This window comes from Dunckerocampus dactyliophorus, chromosome 5 (genome assembly GCF_027744805.1).
Source record: "Dunckerocampus dactyliophorus isolate RoL2022-P2 chromosome 5, RoL_Ddac_1.1, whole genome shotgun sequence".
Lineage (NCBI taxonomy): Eukaryota > Metazoa > Chordata > Actinopteri > Syngnathiformes > Syngnathidae > Dunckerocampus > Dunckerocampus dactyliophorus.
In genome coordinates this window covers 5,806,875-5,832,259 of record NC_072823.1, presented here as the reverse complement: position 1 = coordinate 5,832,259, position 25,385 = coordinate 5,806,875, and the positions used below count along the sequence as shown (strand labels likewise).

Below are 25,385 nucleotides of genomic sequence, written 5' to 3'. Positions count from 1 at the left end.
ACACAAGGGTGTACAAATAGAAAGGAATGGGGTGCAAAGTTGTTGCAGAGAGGGGGGAAAATTATGCACGACTATGAATATTTGCTTTCCTCGCTGTTGTCTGGAGGGCCCCGCAGTAGAGTTGAGGTGAGGATGATATAGCAGCCACTGGATGATATAAGCTTTGATATGGCCTCTGGGTTCCAGCATGTGTATGGATCTGCGTTGCGGATGTGGAGAACTCATCACCCCCTCTACATTCTAGTACAAGCGCCCAATAGAACATAACATTAGTTTTAATGTCAGTGTGATTTTTGTTAAGATTGTTTCCTTCAAGGTGCGTAGTTTTGGGAGTTTAAGGACCCACCAAAGGGAGGAATATTATGACGGAATGACTCCCAGCGTTTCCCCTAATTTTTTTAAGTGTCTGAGGATACACACAAACGACCTGAGCATTCCTTGGACCTCTGTGAGCGCCATTAGACCTGCATACTGTAGTATCACACCTGTCTAAAACCTGCAAACTTGGGGTAGTCCAACTTCCATTCTGTGGTATTTTGGATATAATTAGTTCAAAAGGACGGTAAGGCGTATTTCACAATGTAGCATTTTGGCATTGTCAACCTCAGACAAAACACGCCCTCCAACTATCTCATCCAATTAATGATCTCAATCTTGTAGGATTATCATTTCGTTTTCCATTTTTTTCCTGTTTACCTTTTATTTTGTTGCTTATTTATACTGTAATTTGCTTTCTGTTTTGCAACTGTTTCATCCTGGAAATTTACTTGAAATTTATGTTGTATGTTGTATTTACTTTTGTCTAAATAAAAAAATTTAATAAAAAAATGTCAACCAAAAAAAACAGTGCCTTTGGCAAAAACACGGGAAAACTCGGCGTAACACTTCCTGCATCCTGTAAATCCGGCCATCAAAATAAAAGTACACTAGTACTACACGCACGGTTAAACCACACGTGACATTCAGTCCACACTTGCTACTTTAGCTTTACAGCATGTTTTCTTTCTCATTCGGAAAAGAAAAAATCTCACTTAGATTCCCCTCACGAGATGTATTCCATTGTAACCTTCATGTTCAAATAAACTAAACCAAACCAAACCAAAACCTCTTCCAGTCCACCTTAAAAGACCCGCGGGTTAGCAAGCGCTGCATAGATTTGCTGTGCGCTGACAACGCTGGAGCACACATTTTGACCTTTGCTCTCTAGTTCAATCTCTGTGTGTAGTTTTGGGGGTTTAAGGACTACATATGCGTACAGATACAGGCCTACAGATACTTCCTGTTCCTATTCCTTGTGTCTCAGTCGAAAGTCACAAATACATGTGCAAGCAATGGCTTTCGATTTTGGTTATGTCAAGAACCGCTTATGTCGACGTCCATCATCTGGTCTGAGGGGCATCGAAATTAAGGGTTTCCACTAATAAATTTCACTCGCTACATTCTTATCTTTACTTGCGTCAACATTTACATGGTTCTTCCAGGTTACCATTCATTCCTTGTTGCTTTGAGTCTGTTAAGGGTGGAGAGGTTACATCAAGCCTGGGGGGGGGGGGCGGTGGGTGGGCGTTTCAGTCCAGCCGTCTCGTGTTTTACATAACACGAACACTGTGATGTAATTTCTTCACCCTGAATGCTGTCACAGACACTGCACTGTATCCTAATAGCCACTGCGTCTGCCCTTGTGTCATAATCTGTTTTATAGCTTGCTTCATCCTGCTGCTATTTATGTCATTAGCTTATGTCACTGTACACGTGATTTTGTACAAACCCCCAATTCCTTGTGCAGGCTTCATGTTATTATTTACATGTGCACAGAGGATTGTTAAAAGGTTATCATAAGTCACATTACATTTGCAATTTGGACAGGAAGTGTGTTTTATTTCCGGAGTTGAGAGATTTATGGTGCTGGTTAGAGAGCAGTTTTTATGAGATCTGGTTGCTGATTTAGTGGCATCAACAAATGGCTGAATAAGAGATGAGAACTCCACACGTGTGCTTTCGAGACTAAAACCCCATTTACTCTCAGAAGCTCGGTCTCCACCATTTAAAAAAATATATATTTTACTTTTTTTTTTTTAAATTTCAAAAGAAATGCTCAACACATAGGCTCCAACATGCCCCCGCGACCCTAATGAGGAAGAAGCGGTATAGAAAATGGATCGATGGATGGATGGATGCTCAACACACTTTTGGGCACCCTATCGAGGTAAAAGGGTATGGTGGGGTGACCGTAGACACACTCCAGTCTACTACAGTAAGTCATTATCAGTAAGAGATTGGCAAAGTGTGTGACAAAGGAATTATGAGGCTGTTCAATTCTGACGCTGAAGAAGTTGATTTTAGTGGTTTTAGTTCCCAGAAGGAGGAGGAGGATGGCGATGAATTACTTTTCTGGTAGGCTACCGTTTAACTCGTTATGTTGCATGCACTGTTCAGAACGGTTTGGGAAAAACATTTATTTAATCAAAAGTTTAAAAAATCTTTCTGTGTAACATATTTTTGTGTACTGAATATCCCATTTTACGATGTGGACACCTGCAGTTTATAGACAGACATTTGCGGCCTACAAATCCTTTTTTCTTTTTAAATTTAGTGGGTGCAGCTTACATACCGGTGCGCTCTATAATCTGGAAATTACAATATTTACAGCATGTGTATTTTGAATTGTTTTCTGCATGTAAAACTCTAATTGCAAAACTATAAAAACAGGTTTGTGTTAACATTTTTGGCTTTCTGGAATGTATTAATTGGATTTACATTATTTCTTCTCGAAAATTTGATTCATGAAAACTTCTGGATTTTGGGAAAATGTAATTAAGGACCGCTGGACTATACGATGAGCTCATCAGAACAGCAAACACTCTAAATGAGGACATCGTCTTACAAAAAGAAAATGCATGCATAAAAAGCATATGTTTTTGATTACTTGAAAACCTCTTAAACGATTAAGGACTCTGGCACGCCTCGCCATTGTTTTGGAGTGTGTCCCAGTTGCAGTGTCACTCCTGTTGCTGCAAAATACTCCTATTCAAACTTTATATACTGTAGTGCTTTACATATTGCGTGATATCCTGCTAAATTCTCACGAGGTTGTGTTGACTTAAGTGGCTATTTGCACAGCTGTATTCACATCTGTGTGTACAAACACAACACAAGCATTCAACTGTGCTGGGTGATTAGATTTCCAGGACATGGTCAGTGACTCGCACATAGGTTCATGCAGCCATGCAGTGCGTTGGAAGGCAGATAGATCTGACCTACAAAGAGCCAGACAGACTCACATAGGCTCACTTAGCCCAGCAGGAAGACAGACACAATGGTAAGAAGTAGACAGACAGATAGAGGGCAGGGTCTGGCTGCAGGGAGAGACGAACCCTTTGAATGAACATTTAGGTTAGACAGAGTGAGTGTGTCCGACTCTGCTGCTGCCCTCAGTCATAGATCAAGCGCAGAGCCCAGCAGCCATCCAGGACACATCACATCGCTCAAGGCCTGTTGTCAGCCCTTCTGACTGGCTCAGGGTCTCTGTCTCGCTTCCCCAGAGGAGAGCAGACCCAAGGACATCTCTTCAGGCTCCCAGCGCCTCGCTGCAGCCTTGTTTGTTTCCTCTGCATCATGCTTGGCTGCACCGGCCCACATTAATGAAGTGCATGCATTGCAGATTCAACCATCTGGTAGCATACGTTTGCAAAGCCTTTATTGTTCTCATTTCATTTTCATTTCATCCACTGTGGTGTTTACATGATCGGGAAGGAGCTTAGATTGTGTTTCTCTTGTGCAATATCCGCTGATAATGAAGGAAAAAAGGCCAGAAGAGAGCAAGGAAGTCAATATGCTAATAGTGGGTGTACATTTTGATGCTTTGCTACCAGCATGAAGTGGTTGGAGCGCCCAGCTTTCATTCTTCACCTTTGTTCCACTCATTATCCCCCTGTGTGTCTCTCCATCTCTGTCCTCCCTCGGCCCCTGGTTTTTCCTGTCATCCTTCTCCATGCCCTTCGCTATCCTTTTTAACCCTCTTTTGGTACACCTACACAACACACACACGCACACATATATCCCAAACACTTTAATCCGGGAATATGAAAAGCATTTATTTTCCTCTGCCAGGCCGTGAGAGGGGAGCGCGTGGTGTGCAAAGTGCTGATGTGCTGTTTTCAGCGTAATTATAACATCCCTTGGTCACGGAGAAAAAAAAAAAAGGAAAAACTACAGCTAATGTTTAATTTGTTCCTGTGCTCAAAGGAAGCCCTCATTGCTTATTGCTATGGCAATTAGATGGTGCCAAGGCACAGGCATTTCCTGTGATTGTTTGGATTTGCATAGTGAGCAAATCAGTGAGTATCAAGACACCTCTCCCACTGCCATGACAACCATGCACATCTTTTCCCCATTACCAGCGCATCGCCATCAGTGGTTGAGTATCTTCTGCTTGATTGACTGGAGGTCTTAGTTATTGTTGTGGTAGTGGCCCCGCATCCTTCCATCGCGATGCATGCATACATGCAATTTTCAGGTAGAGACAATCAGCTCTAATTAACAGCCTGTTACAACTTAGCAGGGGCCGTTCCACCGAGGATGTTGCTCATGTCCCTGCACTACATGTACATGTAACACTCCATACAAGCCACACAATCTTGTGGTGCAACAATATGAATGTCTGTGTAGTTAATGACAATATCCATCAATGCATAAGCAGCAAACTAGCCCAGCTTGCCTTGTAGTACCTGTAAGTATGTGTGTGGGCTTCCCTGATACAGAGATGCACCCTTTTCCTATCCATCCATCCAGAGGTGAAGTACACCCTGGACACGTCAGTCACAGGACACATATAAACAAACAACCATTCACACTCACATTCACAGTTATGGGCATTTTACTGGGAGAAACTGCACGCACGCATGCGGGGAACATGCAAACTCCACACAGATACGTTCTGTTAGAATACACTTAATATAATAAAACATATGACAAAGAAAATGCACATCAGCATGGTCTTACAGCTTTGCACCAGCAACTCAGTACAGCTGTTATCTTTTTCACAGTAATGCTTTTACCTTAAAATGTGCCTCAAGCGTACTTTTTGGGTTTCTTTTTACATTGGAGAGCTACAGTAATTCTTGTCTTACTATCTCACCTCAGCCAAAGGGCTTGCAGTTGTTCTCTGAGGTGCGTTGATAATATGTGACGAGGATAAAACAAGTTGGGAACAATTACTTCTGCTTCTAACTGCACTGTATTAATAATAGGAACCGAGACGATAGATCACATGAATAGAAACGACCAGTGAAAGCCTTCCCTGCTGGCCTAAACACTATCAGATGCATTCACTTACATTACAACTCCAATTCTAGTATTGTATTCATTTATTCCCAACAACATTCATTTAGTAGCTTGCTTCTTGTATATGTGTGTTAGATTTTTTTTTTATTCTCTAAAATTTGTAACTTCATTGTTTGTTTTCTTTTGTCTTTCATAATTTGACGACTTCAGAAAACAACATTTAAAAAAAATATTTAAAGTTAATTCTTCTGAAAATTACATACTTTTTCTAAGAGTATTATGACTTTATTCTTGTAAAATATTTACTTTTTTCCCTTAATTATGATTTTTTTTATTCCCCTAATATTTTGACTTTATTCTCATAAAATTATAGTTTTTTTATTAATCATTTGCTGTTGTTTTCTTGTTTAATTATATTTTTAGAATGTGCCATGGGCCACACAAAAAAACCCCAACAAAAAACAGCAGTAAAAAGCCACATATGGCCCTTGGGCCGCAGTTTGGACACCCTTGCTCTAGGCCACATGTGTCAAACTCGTGCCCTGGAGGGCCGAGACGCTGCAGGTTTTCTCCACAACCAGTTTCTTTAGCAGGTGATTTAATTGATGAGCTCCTTCCCTCAAACTGAAGGTGTTGATCATTAAAATCACCTGCTTTAGTGACTGGCTGGAAAGAAAACCTGCAGTGTTTCGGCCCTCCATGGCACGAGTTTGACACCCCTGCTCTAGGCTGTCATGGAAAGGGCAAATATAAACCTGCCCCTGTGTCTTTGCTTATAAGAGTGCCACTGAGATAAATTACATCAATACGTTTCCTCTGCTGCTCTCATCAGATTATTGGGACTTGTATTTTCCCCATTTGTGGATTTTATTGCTAAAAGTTCTGGCTTGAGGTGGGGGGAGACTGTCAAGTGGAGGGAAAAAGATGGAAGAAAGCAAAGAACAGGAAAAGGAGCGAATGGCGAGCGAGAGAGTAAGCTGTTTGAGTTGATAAACATTAGGACAGCCTAATCTAGCAGACGGGGCTCAACTGCTGTGGATTGCCACAAGACGAGACGGTGTATTCAGTGTCCCAGCAGTGTCCCAACTTAGCCTCCTGATATATATTTCAAAGCAAAGACTAGAGAAGAATTCAGTAATGAGTTTCCATCTTCCTTTTTCGTAGAGGATGACTGACTTTGTGGAACTAATTGAAAGTGGCACGTCGAGCACCGGGGAGATCTTTGGGGGGGGGGATGCTGCGATATAAGCCTGAATGCCGCAGAGGGTTTTGTGTCACAGGTCTGCTTGAGAAGAGCGGTGTACTTTAGGCAGTGTGTTTGTCTACAACAGCGTGTGTCCATTTGCACAAGCATTCCCTATCTCTCCGTTTCCCGCTTCCCAACTTGATTGATTTGGTTTTCTGTGTCAGCCCATCAGAGATGCAGTGTGTGTGCACGTGTGTTACTTGGGCTCTCCAGGCACAATGGACCAGTGACTTTAATGGGAGATGGGCTGTGTCTATTTACAGATATGGAAATGGCCCGAGACATGTGCCGTTAGACTGCTTGGCATTTACTGAAATGATGAAACGGAGCTGTCACTATTTACCGACATGCATGAATGAACTCTAATACACAGGCACACATTAACGTTCAAATATTGAAATGTATCACTGCTTGTTTGTGTGGGTTTGTTTTGTGACCATTTGGCTTGTAATTTCCCCGTAATGCACCTATGGCTAAGAGTAACACATACGTTCACTGCACTGTGAGGGCATTTTTGTTGCTGCACCCTTCCAAAGCCTGCAACAGGATCACTCACAGTAAGAAACAGTACAGTTCCAACATCGCACCCTTGTGGTCATCTATGGCCAATTATTAGTCAAAAAATATTGACAGACAATAGACAGTCATATCTAGTATTCTGGTCACTAGGCATTTGTAACGTTACATTGATGGGACATTACCTTAACACTGCATGGAGTCTGCCATGGCCTGTCCGACATGATAGAGTGAAAAAAGTTGTCCTCACATTCCATGTGGAAGTGGTATGTTTTTGGCTTCTTACTTCGTCTTTCTTTCCCACTCCGTTTGAAACACTTTAAGTTCAGAACAAATAAATTGGAGGCTAAGTAGTTAGCTTGTTATCTTGCTATATGCTATGAGCTGCGGACGTCTGTTATGTCCCTGCTGTGATCTCGTAGCCAGCATATTAGCGTTGTGCAGTGTGGTGTAAACAAAGGCTATTATGAGTGTAAAGGTGACTATAGGGGTGTTATTTCATGTCTACAGGGCTCTAATAATGGTAAAAAAAAAACAAAACGTATTTAGAATCTCATAAACAGGTTTTCTGTACTCTAACTCTGAAAATATTCTGTTTATTATTATTGAATCCTATTATTGAGTACTAATTCAACCAATTAACCGCGATAAACGAGGGACAACTGCAGAAGTATTTCATGTCTTTTGACAACGTAGTACAATCTGGATCATTTGAAAGATGTTTTTTTTTTAACAACATAAATGAATGTTTTGAGAATACAGCGGAACCTTGGTTAGCGTCATTAATTTGTTAATTAATTCGACTCTAACCGAAACGGACATTAACCGAATCAGTTTTTCCCATCAGAAATCCAATTAATCCGTTTCACAAAGCCAAAAATGTTAACACAAAAAACTTATTTGTACTTATACAATTGTAGTTTTACTTGACGAAAACAATTCAAAACGCATATAATTGATGCATGAAAGGGATAAATGAACATTCAAGGCTACTTTTACCTTCACTGAAGCCCCTTCACTGATTCCTGACGTTACTGAAAACAGGAAGGAGGCGGTGGTGGATCTCGCTGTCACATTGTGTCTTTGGAAACGGTCACTTCTTCAATCTCAATACAACAGCCATGTGCACTATGCATAACTCAATGGAAGCACATTGAGGTGCATAACAAATTCTTCTGTAGAATTTTTAGAGCAGGGATAGTGAGAAGGATGCGTCTTGTTTTGAGGTGTGCACAATGATGAGGATGCAGGGGATGGAAGTAGGCAGCATTCAGCCCACTCGGTGCCCAGCTGCAAAGCCGCCCTCGGGGGGCCTGCGAGGGCTGTGGAATGTACCTGATGCGAGTGTGTGTTTGGGCTGGCGATAGCAAAGGCCTCGGGGATGCAGCTGTTAGCAGCCATGTCTGTGAGTACGGTGTGTTCATGTGTGCCCATGTGTACTTATTAAAAGACAGGAAACAGATGTATAATTTGTGGATGCGTTCAAGTGTTTTGCCTGTCTTGTGTGGCCACAGTGTCCCCTTGAGTCCCCAACCCAAAGAACAAAATAACATCATGACTGATTTCCTCCTTTGCGTCTGGAATGTGCAACACAACCTGATAAGGACACGGTACCTCCCTCTAAGACTGGTCACATTTGCACCAGCTTTGTTTAGAGCAGTCAGGGGGAGATGACAGCAAGTGTTTGTTCGGGAGATTTTCCAGTGCAGTCTTGGGCAAAAGGTCGGTGAAAGTGCATCATGAGTTGAGGCACCGCTCCCAAGCCCTCCCTCTTTGCTGTCTTCGTTTCCCCTCCTTCCCTCTCCTTTTTCGCGCCACTTGAATCCCCATTGGTCCTATTTCTTGTCCGCCAGCCAATGCTGCCCAATGTGTCTGGGAGAAGTGATCTCAGTGACTGTGCTTGGGGTGTGTGAGGTCAAAGCTGTGCTCATTTCACACTGTGTCCTTTTGGACTCCCTCCAGCAGCACCCTCCAGTGCTCACACACCAAAGGGAAGAAAGGGGAGACAAATACAAAAGAGAGAGAAAATTCAGCCGTCTCCAGCCTTTCTGTGTGTTTTGATTTCCCACCTTTAGGAATTGTGAATGTTTAGCTCTGCTTTATAATTCATGCTGAGCACTGCTGCTCAACCTGCTTGCAAACTGTACAAGTCTCTTCATCCACAACAAGAGCATGTGTAGACTTTGAAGCTGTTCCCTCTGGGAAAACTAAGCTAAGACAGAAAAGAAAAAAAACACCCGCTTAAGTTGCAAAGTAATATCATCATTTATAGAGATATTCACGTAGGAACTGATGGAACTTTGTGTCACTTACAAACCATGACAGAAACATTTGCTGTTACATTCTAGATGTTTGTTAGCATGAGAACCCCTTATTGGTGATTAATGGCCATATCTCATTGGTTTCATTTCACCTATTTTCAGTTCCTGTATCCATGTAATATTTATGTTGCAACCATATGCTGTGCAAACGAGAGATGTGCGAGTCATGAACAGAGTTGTTCAAATCTCGTTTTTTTTTTCTTACTGCATCATCTCCGTTAACTCATTCGCTTGCTCACCCCAGCCACTGCGAGCTAAATTAAAAAAGGAAACCAGTTAACACGCCACTTATTGATTGCATATAAACGTATTAACCTTGTGGAAAACGCAACAGATGGGGTCCTTTCCGCAAATCAACTCTTCTTTCCCCTTCCCGCCCAAGCTGCATCACAGACTCGACATATCAAACGATTCACTTTTGTCAGCCCGCGAGTTTCACTGACTTACGGTGCTCGAGAAAGACTTGCGTTTCAATGACTCACAGGTTGACGAAGACTGGAGTTTCACTGACTCATGGGTACTCGACAAAGACTCGTATTATACTGACTCACGGGACTCGACCAATACTCAAATTTCACCAACTCCCAGGACTCGATGAAGACTCTAGTTTCACTGACTCACAAATGCTCGAAGAAGACTCGCGTTCACTGACTCCACGTTGCTTGACAAAGACTCTAGTTTCACTGATTCGTGGGTGCTAGAGGAAGACTCGAGTTTCACTGACTCTCGGGTGCTCGGTGAAGACTTCAGTTTCACTGACTCACGGGTTGATGAAGACTCGAGTTTCACCGACTCACAGGTGCTCAAGGAAGACTCCAGCTTCACTGACTCACATGTGCGAGACAAAGACTGCAGTTACACTGATTCATGGATGCTTGAAGAAGACTCCAGTTTCACTGACTCACGGGTTGATGAAGACTCCAGTTTCACTGACAAACGGGTGCTTGATGAAGATGCCAAACTCAACCAATGTGTTATTTGTTGTATATGTATTGTATATAACACATATTGTATTACTTTACATGTATTTGTTATTGTTACAACTATGCATCCAACAAAACATTTGAATTTACTTCTCTCTTAAATTACTGGTAAATAATATAATATTGTACCATTTCTTATTTCTTAAATTGCACATGGTCAGTATAATAATATCACTAATAATCCAGATTAATACAACCAATAATAAATTTGTTTACTGTCTTAGACCAGGACAAACAAAAGCTATTCTTAGAAATATCATCATAATTAGATATCAAGCAACATTTGTTTTTGTTCGCACCCCGCATTGATTTCTCCACTCTATTTAACACAGAACAAAGGCAAAGCCAGCATGAATTAATACATATCTTTCCCTTCACCACCCTTATTACTGGGCATTGCAATGAAATACACACCCAACACACAACTGATAATCCAATTTGAATTCTGTTCAGATTACTGTCACTGAATCGGAGTCGTCTGTTGGAGTGAGGCCCACAAATAAAAACGCCACGTTGTCCATAATAATTTAATCTTCAAGTAGGGCTCTCTGGAAAAGAAACAGCATTCCATTGATTGTTGTTGTGCAATGATTGTTTTACATAATGACGACGCCATGCAAAATACTGATCATGCTTTCATTGTTTGTCATGCTGGGCCCCTATAGAAAATAATCGCTCTCAATATGAAAGGAAAATCCATACGAGGGTGTCGTCGTTGAGAAGTGATTAACTGTGATTGTATGCTTTGAAATGACCACAAAGTGCTGTTGCTTGGCCAAATGAATTGCCTGTCACTGTGACTGATTGTTTTGAAGACATCCTATTATTATTGCATGCTCAATTCAGTCAGCTCACCTTGCAACAGAAACGGAGACTATTTAACACTGGCTGGGACTTTGTTACACATTTTGTAGCACAGAGTTGCTGAATGTTATGTCCTTCTTTCGTATCTTTTAACACACACTTCACGACAGTATCTGTCTTTCCTTGCCAAAAGCAAGCAGGCAGGCTGTGAGGAATGGGCCCGTTTGTCCAAATTCTTCCATAAAGCCTTAATAATCCTGCTGTTGTTTCTCTACGTGATGACATTTCTAATTCTTGTCAGGGAAGAATGCAACGTGACAGACAGCGTGGAGGGTGTGTGTGAAGGCACAGCAGGCGTGGGGACACAAGAAAAGCCTCCTGATCCGCAGAGGTTGCACCTCTCCCAAAGGACACGCTGAAGGACATGTGTGTTTGTGTTAATTACTTGCATACCACACTGCTGTGCATGCACTCGGTCCACACAAAATCACAATCAAATGCAAGAGCTGTGTTGCAAAAAAAATCCTTTACAATGCAAAAATGTCAGCTAATGACCCCATTTTCCAGACTATAAGTCGCGTCAGTCAAAAAATGCATCATGAAGAAGAAAAAAAACAAATTGCTATTGATTATAAGTCGCATTTGTCGGTATTTATGATCATCAGAGCAAGCCTCTTATTAAGGAGTGCCATTGCGCCGCTCCAAATTTGAATGTATATGGACATAAAAACAAACCTGTTTAATTAAGAAGACATTTTTAATACCTGACATGACACCTGGATGCATCCCGGTGTGTAGAAACATATCAAACAGCTGTATTTTAACACCAAGAAGTTTTTTCTGTATTCACAAATGAATTCAAAATGGACTGAAAATCACATGTGTGTATTTAGTTAGTCAGTGGCTGACACAACACCAACAATCTCCAAGCTGGACATACAGTAGATAATGAGACAACACTGCTGTCTAAAATATGACATTTCTCACTCTACGCAGGTATCATATGACTATAGTTGCACATTACTTACAGATACATATTTTCCGAGGCAGAAGCGCATTAGATGTATCTAATAGACGCAGTAGGTCCACACCACTGCACATCTACAATAATAAACAGATTGCTTTGTACAGTGTAATTAAACTTATTAGATGCTCAACCTTGACATGCTCTATTGCAGTGCTCACCAATCTTTTTGAGGCCAAGAACCCTGATCTCTGTTGTGAACCTATGCAAGATCCCCCTCATTTAAACAAAAAAAAAGTGATACATATTTTATTATCGGTTATTGGTGGCAACATTTTAGCTTTTTCTGATTGTGCCTTTTGCTGTATTGACGTGCGCTGGCACCTCCGCTTTGTGGACTGAGATCAGGGGTGGGTGCGTGTCTGGCGAGCAGCGAGGCGTACGGGCCTGTTCAGTGGTCAAAATGCGTGTCTGTTAGTCTCTGTCCGGGGGGGGGGGGCACTGATGTGATAAAACATTTATTTTTCAAATATTTGTGCGATTGTTGCAGACAGAGAGCCAGACTCTGTGAAAAGTTTGATATTAATACACATTTCAGATTTTCATCCAGCTGACTGATTTGATGTTGATAAAATGTCTGAAGTATTGTCTGGTGTCTTTTATCACCTACACAGACAGACGTCAACGTATACGCGCATTTCAACAGCAGCTGCCTGAATGGCTCGAATGTGCCGTTGGTCCGAAGAAGGACGCTTAGCTGCCCTTCAACAATACCTGCATTAAATGTAATCATATAACTAGGGAATTTACAACAGCGATCGACTGGGTAAGTCCCTAAGATCAACTGGTCGATTGCGATTGACGGGTTGGCGATACAACTCTTGTACTGTATCTTGCCACATTTTACATGTACAATGTTACGATTGCAATGTCATTCACCGTAAAGTGTTACCTTGTGTAATATCATGCATGGCCACGCGTACACGTTGAGCTAACATCACATCCAGGATGCACGGAGGAGAGATGAACAGCAGCACTATCAGGCCTAAGTAAGCTTTAGTTACAGCTCACTGTGGCCTGCTATAGCTCTGTCTTATTGAGCAGCGCTGCCTTGAGCCACCAGAGTTTTTGTCACATACAAAGAACAGTTTGATTACCGTACGTGGAGATGGTGTAGCGAGGACGAAGGTACTGTATTCAAATGAAATATGGATGAATGTAAATGGAAATGTATTGCATTTACTGTGTTTACTAGCAACTATTATCCACAGCAATGTTAATGATTGCAACAGTGTGTCTTCTGTGGTTGCGCATATTGAACGGCAGAGAGACATACCGTATGTCACTGCGACAATAGACTGGCGTCCCTGAGGCACTATAGGCTCAGGCGCTGCATTTGCAAATGGAATTTCAACTTCTCCACTGCTTCTTTTACCATATAACCAGTAGCCTTTGTGTGGGTCCACAATCAAACCATAGCAACTTGGGAGCTTTCTTCCTCTGCCCAAATCACTTGATCTCTTTCTTGGCCACTCTAAATCACCAGAATAGGATATCTTGATGCTGGAACATGTTTTTTTTTTTTTTTTTTGGTCTGGTCCATTCCAGTTCCGCTGGAAGAAACCAGACAGAAATCACACTAATGCTTTTAAGCTGGCTGCAGAGAAAAAAATCTCAAGCCAAGGAGATGGACAGATAGCGAGCAAGATAAGCAAGCAGATTAGATTTAGATTGGTTTGGCTGCCTTTTTGTCTGAAGGGCTTTGATACGGAATTATGGATTAAGGTGCACTATGTAGGCAAACCATAAAGGCCTGTTTGGTGTAATTACAGTGGCTAGCTGTCCAAATAATGTAGTCCTTATTTTGCAGATGTCAAAAATGTTGGATAGGCTAGTTTTTGTTGCTGTAGATGGAGCCCAGTGAAAGGTTTAAGTCTAGCTGTGTAAATGTGCCACACACTTTAATTCGCTGAAGTGATCAAGGCCTCGGTTTAGCATCTTCCCTCAACGAGCAGACATATTCCATCTGCCTGACTTGACCGCCTGTGCCATCTCTCCAGTTCGTCCTGCTGTCTTCGCTGCTTGGTGATACATCTCAGCCATCCTGACAGGCACACCAGCTGGTTAAGCTGGTTGACTGACTGCTTGTTAGGGTGCGTTATCATCTGTTTGCATTCCCGCCTTTAGTTTGGCTTTAGTTCGCTCTTTGTGTGGCCTGCATATTTCACTGGGCTTGTTGACAGTGGAGACTCGTGACCATAAGGGTGGCATGGCATCATTTTGAAGGCAGCATTTCGTTTTCTCTATCTAGGAAATGTTTGGCCATCTTCAATATTGTGTGACGCCAGCAGTTTTGTCTTATCTTAAAGTTGCATTATTATCATTTTTGACATGGAGACGAGCATGACAAAGCCTTAGGGTTGGTCAATGTCTGGCCAGTTCAGACCGGCCTAATACTGTCTGACAGTCACTCCACTAGCATAATAGTGTTGCAGAAGGCTGGAGGCACTCTGTCTGTGTCCCTTACATCTGCTCATAAGTCAGTCTTGGCTTAAAGACACTCTGTTGCACATTCCTATCATTAACCAATCACAAATCCCTTGACAAGAGAAGGGAGAGAACATGGGAGTATACAGTAGGTGACTGCTCAATATGATCATAATACAGTGGAACCTCAGTTTTCCTGCACCCTGGTTTTTGTAGGATTCGGTTTCCGACGAAAATTATTGCCACAAATATGTTCCCGTTTGTGTACACTGTCTCGGTTATCCTAGGGCTAAACGCTGCCCAAATAAAGCATCCATGCATTGGTGTCTCAGTCTCTGTGAGTAATGGATAGTGGTTCTTTTAAAGTTGAGACTATAGATAGATTCTGGCCAGGGAATCAATCCTTTAATCGTCTTTATCATGTGTGTAATGTGGGGGTGGTTTATTTGTTCATAGAACGCACACAGAATGACTCTATTGACTTCCTTCACCCTTTCAAGCTCTGCGCCGTTTAATGATGAGGCGTTCAAGCACACTGCGTATTTCTGTTTAAGCAACAGTTGCAAGTGCCAGCACTTTGTTAAATACTAAAAACTATTGAATTCAAGAAAAAAGTCATAGTACGTCAAAGTACAAAGGCTGTTATAATAGCACTGTAATGAAAACAGGGTTCCTGTGCATGTATTGAAAGCATGGAATTTGATTTTATAAATGTCCAGGTCTGGAAAAATATGAAAAAAGTAAGTCAAGTATGGAAAAATATGCAATTTGCCAACACTTTTACCACTGTTCTGTTTAAAGAAAAACAACAACAAAACTAAGGCGCTTGCCACGGCAGCTAAGATGTTTGTGTGAGAGCACACAGTAAGCGATGCATCCTGGAAAACATTTGGGAAGATTGACAAGTTGAATGGCCAGCCGTCTGCTCTTATCCTCCTCCAACCCATTTTAAAGGCCCGCCCAGATGTCGTCCAGTTTTACTGCTGCTTCAACAGACAAGTGATTTCCACACACATTCTGTCCTCATCTTGGACAGAACTCATAATGGGTAAATGTAAATTGTCGGACGACTGGCTTAAAAAGCCCAAATACAAAGACTGGATGGCTAAAGATCGCAGATGGACACAAAATGCTAAACGCAGGCTTTCTGTTAAACTCTTTTGACATCTCCATTCCATGGGGGTGGCAGCGGTTGTGAGTCACATGTAGGGGAAAAAGCACTGTCATCTGGTCGCCAACTCGTCTGCCGCACTGATTGTCACTGCATTTTTGACTCAACCCAGCGTGAGAGCAAGTCCGACAATGTATCACACTGCAATGTATGGGTTTTGTCTGTCTTTGTATGAGCTACATTACCTACATTACCAAAATTTTAGCAGTGTAACGAGTGGCCGACAGCAGCTCCTGTGTGAATGTTCACTGCATGTGTTTTCTGCTTGTTAATAAAGCGATTGAAGTGCATCGTGAGTTTGTCCTTAACCACAAACAGCGGCAGTAGAGTATTCTACACTGGTCTCTAGGTGTCAGTAACGTTACAATGATGAGACAGTAGCCACCAGGAAGTATGCTGTCATGTATCTTATCTTATTTATGTCTAAGATGGCTTATTTTCTATTATTATGTCTACTCTATAGGGTAATACAAGCGTAAAGGTGAATATAGGAGTGTAATTTCATGTCTACAGGGCTCTACAGTAATAATGCTAAAAACCATATTCAAAAGGTCAAAAACAAGTTTCCCATGCTCTTACTATGAAAATATTCCATTTATTAATATTGAAATGTAGTTTGTGGAAGTTCACTTGTCGCAGTCGGGTCTGGAACCAATGAACCTCCATAATCGAGGGATTACTATACAATATACAGTATTATTTCTTATGGGAAAAATTGATTCAGTTTTTGTGGGACCTTTTGGAGCAGATTAATGATGAAAACCGAGGATAAATGCTTTGTTGGTGTTATTTCCAGAAGTCCCTATACTTTTTGTCCGTATCACCTCACAGCAAATCTTGACGTTGAAAATCAGCTTTAACATATGTGTGCTAATATTGGCCGCATTGATACTGAGACCTCTTGGCAATGTGTTTGCAGTGAAGGTGGTGTCTCTTGCAGAATCAATACCTCATTATGTTAAAAACCCTAAAAGAGAGGCAACATTGCAGTATTTGACTGCTGTCCATAGCAGCTCACAGCCGGACTGTACCTCAGGTTGTGCTGTCTCCACCTATGAAAGCATGTATGCATCTGTAATATATATTTGACATTAGTCTATAATGATGTAGTTGAGAGTTTAGCACTTTCTTCTGAGCAGCTGACACATGTCTGCAATTATACGTTTCCACGCCCTGCTGCAATTAGCCTAAGCTTTTCACGACAGCCCGATATCAAATATGAAATGTCTGACTCTTCTCTCCTTTCTTTGTTACGCTTTAACTGTCCTTGTTGTAATGCAATGCGTACTCCACAGGGACAGCTTGTACTTTTACAGGTAAAACAGCGCTTTCCCTGTTCCGTTTTTCTGAGAGCGAGGAGAGAAATAGGGAGAGGGAGGCCTGTTTTTAGGACCTTGAGCATCAAGAATGTCACCCCTGCCGGGGGAGTGAGACAACATTTTTCAAGGTTTCTGTGAAAAAGTTGTCCAGATTAAACCCTCCCCCCCTCCTCTTACCTCCCCTCAACCACCTGGAGCAGACGCTTTCAGAATGGAAATGCCTGCCTGCTCAAATGTGCATTTACATGATTCCTGCAGCAATTCCTGACGTGATGAGAGCAGAGCAGGTGGAGCAGTCGGGAAGATTTAGAGCATATGCGTGTCTGGGAATGAGGTTGGTTTCTCTGAGCCACAGGTGCACGGCAGGGGATGGGCCTCCAAGCATTGATTTCACAGGCAGCCACCGCCATGTAGAATAGCTAGGAAAAGTGTTTCTTCACGGTGCGACGACAATGGGACTGTGAAGGAACCTTCGAGGGCATGAATATGTAGATGAATACCCAGGGAGAACCAGGAAGCCATTCATAGCACAGACGCATGTTCCATTAGGCAGGGGCAAAGCACTGGATGGAGCGAGGGGAAGAGTCAAAGTGGAGGGAAAGACGAACGCAAGATACTCGGGAGGACAGTTAATGGCAGCCTCTTTTCTCATGAAGTGCTTTTTCCTGTTAGCAGGGGCCAGCTGTCTCTCTCTCTCTCCGACCAGCACTATGTCCCAACAGCAAGACCTTATTTACCTCCAGTATACACGCCGCTCACTTATAACTGTCTGCCTGGCTATTGAATAAAACATCGTTACATTAGGGCCAATGATGAAGTCTTTGAAGCTGAAATGAAAGAAATCTAATCCATTACCATAGATTGTCTGCCCTGCGCATGTGTGTGTGTGTTTTTGTGTGTGTTTTTTTGTGTGCGTGTGTGTGTATGTGTCATTGTGAGTTATATGTGTGTAAATGCTGCAGGCTTCCAGGGATCCATCAGTCTCCCGTCTGGAGCCAAGCTAAGGGAAGGTCAGCCTGATGGATACATCCTGACATGCACACAGCCTGTGAAGTCAGCTGTATGTCCGCATGTGTGTGTTAATGTGTGTGTGTGTGTGTGTGTGTGTGTGTGTGTGTGTGTGTGTGTGCATGTGTGTGTGATGTCAGGCCAGCCAGGCACAGGCACGGTTCGGCAGAGCAGAGGGCGGAGAAATGGGTATGAAGGGATAGTCTGGCCCTCTGTGCCCTAGTTTGAAGGGGTTTCAAAAGGGGGTTTAGCTGGCAGAGGGGTGCTATGGAGGGAGGTGGTGAGGCAGAAATGGGGGCGGTGGGGGTCGAGTCGGGGTTTGCTGGACTGGCTGTGGGGGTGGGTGAAGGGGCTAAGGTTGGCGGAAGAAAGCCTCCATTCACGAGCGGTGCCATCGCTGACTCCCAAGAGGACTCAGTCTTATCAATGACCAGCCCAGCTGGGAGGATTTGAGCGGGCATTCACTTGCTCTCTCTTTCCATACACTCTTTCTTTTGTCAGGTCCAAAGCTGGCCCATGTCTTCAACCCAAATGCAAAGCATTAGTTGAGGCCCGTTTAAATCCTGAGAAAGACTCTGACCAGAAGTTTACACGTCCGTGCTCTATGTGGCATCTTTCTACACCCCCTCGGGAGGTACCCTGTGATGCCATCTGGAGATGAATTTAGAGTGGTGCAGATTACATGGTGATGAATGATCAGTGTCAGCTCAATGCCTTTTCCTCAACTCGTGTATCCACGCACCTCATTATTGGTGCTTGCCAGGTGACAAGGCTGCATTTCACTTTGAGCCGCTGACAGACTGTTTGTTGGCTTAGACCAGAAGTGTCCAAACTTTTCCCAGCGAGGGCCGCATACAGTCAAATCAAAGGATACGGGCTCCGCTTTGATATTTTACAGTTTGTAAAACAATCCATGTGGATATGCTAACAACGTATATATGTATTTAAAAAATAGAAACAGCCTGCATGTAGCCTGAGAAAGTGTATTATTACTATGACTTTTTTCTTCTGCTTGTTCTCCATTTTTGCTGCTGTTGTTTTTAAATGTTCACAAATATTTCTTTTCTATTTTTTTCATGACATTGTGACTTTATTCCCATTATAGTTTGACTTTCATAATTTTTTATTTTTTTTACAATGTTTCAAAAACTTTTCATTTTTTCCCCAATATTACGGCTTTAAAGTTTGGATAACATTTCAACTTTATGTTTCAAAAATTATTTTTTTCTTAGTGTTATGACTTGCTCGTGAAACAAGGTTTTTCTCTTAAAATTATGACTTTACTCCAATATTTATAAACGTTCGTGTTGTAATTTTTTTTATGACATTGTGACTTTATTCCCATTATTTTGTCTTTTTTTTCATAATATTACCATTTTTTTTACAATGTTCGAAAAATTGCAACTTTGTTAATTTTTTTGTTTCCAATATTACATCTTAAAAATGTGTTTCATATTTGAGCTTTATGCTTCAAAAATATTTGGATGTCATAGTATTATGAATTTATGCTCTTGAAACAACTTTTTTCTCTTAAAATTATGGCTTTATTTTATAAATTTTTTTCGTAACATTGTGACTTTATTAACATAATATTTAGACTTTTTTTTTTTACAATTTTCTAAAAATTGCAACTTTATTTAGGATTTATTTATGATATGTTTGTAATATTACGACTTTAATATTTGTTTCATATTTGAACTTTATGCTTCAAAAATATTTTTTTCCTCATAATATTAACGACTTTTTTTCCCAAATATTAGGACTTTAATATTTTGTAAAAATACTGTTCCTTTTTTTTTTCACTTTTGTTGATGTTTTTGTTAGTTTTCTTATTTAATTTATTTTTTTTTTATGTGCCGAGGGCCAATAAAAAAAATCACCTGCGGCATGCGAATGGCCCCCGGGCCGCAATTTGGACACCCTGGCCCAGATGTACACAAGGCTGTTTTCATGCCCATTTTTATGTTCACGGGGGTTGAAAAGCCAAAAAACGACGTCCTTTGCATGAATTATGCACCGGTCGTGCTAATAAAGGGGGTTTTGTGGATGTATCTGCAACACCATCAGCACCTGTTGATGCACTGCGTGTGATGGCAGCATTGGGAGATTTGCATTTGTGGTTTGATACCCTGCATGAGCAACATTGTCACTCACGGTCTTGCTACTTTTTTCTTTCCTCCTGCTCTGATGTTTGTCTCTCTCTGCCTTTGTGGTCTGCCGAAACAGAGGAACTTCCGGCAGGGGCAGGCACAGACGACGTAGCTCTGTGAACAGCCTAAGCATGAGAGCATTAGAGCGTAACCTATGAAGGTTCCAGCTGAAATGGATCCAAGCATCACATCAACATAATACATTTCACCAGCACACATATGGCCAAAGTTCGCATGGCCTTGAAAATTTACTACAGCTCTAGCACTCATCGTTTTTTAATGCTCAATTTGTTGGTAGTAGCTCAACTGTCATATCTGAGCTTACATTTTTTGGTTTTAATTTTAGGAGAAGACTTGATTCATTGTTTGCAAAAAGAAGGGCAAAGTTTAACCTCCTGTTTTGTGCGTCCAAAATTGAGTTGCAGTAATGGAGCAGGGGTTCCTAAACGTTTTGACCAGATATTGCCCTTTAAAGTTCAGTTTAAACCAGGGGTGTCCAGACTTAGTGAAAAATGATATTTTGTAAAGAATATGAGGCTATTTAAACTTTCTTCTTAAATAATCCTTAGCAATTTCTTGTCATAATATTATGAATTTGTTCCCATAATATGTTGACTTTATTCCCGTGTTATAATTTTTTCTCCAACTTAAATTTCCAAAAAGTACAACTTTATTTTGTTTTGTTTGTTTTTTGTTTTTGTTTTGTTCTCATAATGTAACGACTTTATTTTCTTTCTAATATTTAAGCTCTAGGCTGCTAAGATTTTTTTTTTATTCTCATAAAATATTTTGACATCATTTCCGTAATATCATAACTTTTTCCCTGTTCTAATGTTCCAAAATTTACAACATTATTTTGTTTCGTTTGTTCATCATAATGTTACAACTGTTTTTGTTCTTTTTTCTTTAACATTTCAACCTTATGCTATTGAAATGCCGTCATTTTTTTGGTATTTTTCTCTTTAGATTACAACTTTTATCTATTAATATGTTTGACTTTATTATTGTAAAATTACTGCTAATTTTGTTGGTTTTTTTTGTTTTCTTGTAAAGTAATATTTTTACAATTTATGTAATGATTTGCCAGTGTTTCCCATACATTCATTTATTTGTGGCATACATTTGAACCGCCACAAATACATTTGGTGCTCACTGTTCGCCCTCATTCATAAACACATATATAAAGGAATATATAAGCAACATATCAAGGGACTGTCTGTGTATGTAGCTTGTCGTTACAACACTGCACAGTAGATGTCATCATAACTGTGCTTCTTAAGAGAATAAGAAGATGTAACAGGAGGGATCAGTGTTGCCAACTTCGTGTTGCCTCCCGTGTTTTTGCTAAACCAAAACGACGGGAGACTTTTTCTGTTCTCCCTGGAAACGTATCGCTCTTCTCAACGAGCAGCTGGTCCGGTCATCTAAAAGCACTCACTGGCAGCTCCGTCTTGCGCTGTGACATAAAAAAACACAAGCTGTTTTGCTTTTCATGTTTTTTGGTCACTTCTAGTCTCTCCCACAGCATCCATGCACATGGGTCATGGGCTGTTGTCGCCACAGATAGATTTCAGTCCTGTGGGAGAACACTGTCTGCTATAACGTTAAAGGTAATTTCCGTGATGTAGTCAAGACTAGTAAATGGGACAGCAACAGTGCTTTTTTTTCCACACCTTGTTTTCATTATGCAAGTCTTACCACTGGGAAAGAGATGCTTCAACCAAAAATATACCACTGGCAGTTTAAATGTTAGGAATGCGAATAATACATAATACATTTTATTTTGCAGCACGTTTCCCAGCACCCAAGGACAGTACCATAAGTAACAAAATAATGATGATAATGAGGAAGAAACAAAGAGTAAATAAGAGTTGTGCTCTGAGATGTGAGTGTGAGGACTTGGTTTCTGATGTCTGATGGGAGTAGTCGTTCTAAGTTCACACGATATTAACATGTTCATTCGAATTTGGAAATTGGTCAGAACTGCTGTGCACTATTTCTTTTCTTTTATCTAGTCATAGATATGTATCTCTTCCACTGATCCCTGTGTATAAAGGGGGGGAAATTAGTGTGTTGTCGACGACTAAAAGCCTCAGTGACTCACTGCATGCTTGATAAAATATTTCAGTTGTATTTATTTCATATAATACTTCCTAAACATACATTTTAATGCATGTTCTTAATGCTCATCCAGTAGGGTTCTGTGATTAATCTGTTGATGACTCATCGGAGATGATATCACATTTTTATGACCCTTTTTGTCCTGGTATAGATGTGTTATGTCCGAAGATGATTCCCTTAGTTGGTGTCTTTGGGGATATTAATGGACATCTCAGGATTCCACTTGGTGCACTTGGTATCGCTCCGAGTGTGAAAATAAGCTCTTTGCATGGCTGGTGCTCATGTCATACTTGTGTGTGTCTTTTGAATGTATTTGTCAGTTCTATTATTATAACGCCAGAAGAGTGAGGGTTGACCCCCAGAACCTGAGCCTGTCTTTTTTTTTTTTTTTTTTTTAATGAATGTTTCTTCTTCACGCAGGGCTCCAGAAATCATCCTGGGTCTGCCCTTCTGCGAGGCAATAGACATGTGGTCCCTGGGCTGTGTGATAGCTGAGCTCTTCCTGGGATGGCCTCTCTATCCTGGAGCCTCGGAGTACGATCAGGTATAGGACTGCATGCTTGGATGATGCCTTGCTTGCATGCACTGCAAAGGGCGCCTGAACCTCTGGTTCGTTTTCTGCCGTGGTGCAGTTCATTTGAACAAGTGTTCACCAAACTTCTTGAAGAGGTGGTCTCGGTACTGCGCTGAATAAACTCAGCGCAGTTCTGCTGTGATGCACTTTGGCAGTTAACAAACACATCAACGAGAATCATCCCTTGCCGCTTCAAATTTTGCAGCTTCACTCTGTCACGTTTTTTCAAAAATATGTTCATCCATCTTCTTCCGCTTATTCGAGATTTGGTCGTGGGGGGCAGTAGCCTAAGCAGCGAAGCCCAGACCTCCCTCTTCTCGGGTCCAGCTCCTCCCAACGGATCCTGAGGCGTTCCCAGGCCAGTTGAGAGAGATAGTCTCTCCAACGTGTCCTGGGTCTTCCCTGAGCCCTCGGACGTGCCCTGAACATCTCGCCAAGGAGGCATCCGGGAGGCATTCTGACCAGGAGCCTGAGCCACCTCACCTGGCTCCTCTCAATGAGGAGGAGCAACGGTTCTACTCCTGAGTTTCAGTGCTTCTCACCTTATTTCTAAAGGAGAGCCCCGCCACCCTACGGCACCCGTGATCTTGTCCTTTCAGTCACTATCCAAAGCTCTTGACCATTGGTGAGGGTAGGAACGTAGATTGGCCGGTAAATTGAGAGCTTTGCCTTTCGGCTCAGCTCCCTCTTCACCACAACGGACTAAATCATGCTGTTTGTTGAACAGGGCCTATTATTAGTACAAAAAAAATATGCATATTTTAGAAAATATTAAGCATTTTTTGCCTAAATGAAGCATTTTCAAGCTCAAAAATGAACTAAAATGCAAATATGAGGCCTTCAGAAGACGGATTCAAAGACGATGATATGTAGTACTCTACACTGGTCACTAGGTGTCAGTGATGTTACTGTGATGTTCGGTGAGGCGCTCAAGCACCAGACTTGATCACCGGAACAACAGGCTTTTATTGCAGGTTTGAATTATCTCACAACATGCACATTAATCCCGAACACGGGCTACTGCTAGCCACGCCAAGCTAAAGCTCAACTCTGAATGCCCGACGTCACTTCCTGTCCAACACCAGAACACATTACTATATTGGTATAGTATTACTATATTGGTTAATCACGCATTGATTGTAAAGGTAACTGTAGGGGTGTTATTGCATGTCTAGAGGGCTCTAATAATATTAAAAACTATATATTTGAAGGTCGTAAACATGTTTTCTATGCTCCAAATACAATATAAAATCTTCCATTTACAAATAAGGAACCCTGCTTCTTGGAATTCGAACCAGAGGAAAGCACTTCACAGTGCTTGTGAATGGGATTTTTGAGGGTGGGGTTGTTCTTCAATCCCCACAACAGCCCATTATGAGTTTTGCACAGCCCCCCAGTTTATAGCAACATATGCCACAGTGCCACTTGTCCAATTAGTGAGCCCCTGTGCTCCAGAGCGAGACATCGCTGAGTACCCTCACTCAGACTCTGTGACAAAACTGTGACAGAGATCAGTCTGATTTTTGTCTCATTTGCAAATCAGTGTTAGGTGCTTTAGATGGGGTTCTTGGCATGTTTTCTCACTTTTTTTTCTCCTCAATATACAAAACGAACCTCCGTCTTGAAACCTCATTGTCTGTCTTGCAGATCCGGTACATCTCACAGACTCAGGGTCTGCCTGCAGAGTATCTGTTGAGTGCAGGGACAAAGACTACCAGGTTCTTCAACAGAGACCCCGAGTCCACCTACCCTCTTTGGAGACTGAAGGTACACCCAGAGTGATGTACACAAACACGCACATTTCCAGTTTTCACAAAAATCGACTCTGATGTTCATTTTTACTATCATGACTTGTCTGTAGCGCCCTGCAAAAGTAAGCAATAGAATATTTCTTTTAGCTTTTCCATAAGCTTATACAAAGTCACATGATTTATTTTTCTTTCATTTTGGCCAAGATCTTGTATTGATCATAGAGTTAGAATAGTGTGTAAAGTTTTCTCAGAAGATTTTAATTGGGTTTGAACATGGGTCTGGAATGTGTGTCATTCTCCCGAAAATGCTCCTTTACATCAAATTACTGAACGTACACCCCAGCAAGTCCAGACCATGACCGTGCCCTCACAGGCTTCTATGGAACGCACAAGGCATGATGGATGCATCACTTTACCCGCCTCTCTTGTCTTGATACTCCTCGCACTATGGAACTGGTTCAATCTGGACTCATCACACCACATGACCTTTTTCCATTGCTCCACAGTTTAATCTTTATGCTTTTTTTGCCAATTAGCCACCCAATTTTTAGTTCTCTCTTTGCCCTGTGCATGTGGAAATGCTTGGAACATAATGATGCACCGCTGTTCTTTCTGGGTTTTGGTAATGCCAAACACTAGTTTTTGACCCTTCTGAAACCGAATAAGGTATTTACCACAACAATAGGA

General features: G+C 41.6%; 1 protein-coding gene across 4 annotated transcripts in view; it reads left to right on the top strand.

The window, feature by feature from the left end:
- The window catches only part of hipk2 (homeodomain interacting protein kinase 2), a 113,166-nt gene that overhangs the window by 46,946 nt on the left and 40,835 nt on the right, over positions 1-25,385 (top strand). For all 4 annotated transcript variants that reach the window (XM_054777431.1, XM_054777430.1, XM_054777429.1 and 1 more), the window contains exons 3-4: positions 22,794-22,917; positions 24,595-24,714. In XM_054777431.1, the coding sequence (XP_054633406.1) occupies positions 22,794-22,917; positions 24,595-24,714 (244 nt within the window). The remainder of the gene's footprint in view (positions 1-22,793; positions 22,918-24,594; positions 24,715-25,385) is intronic.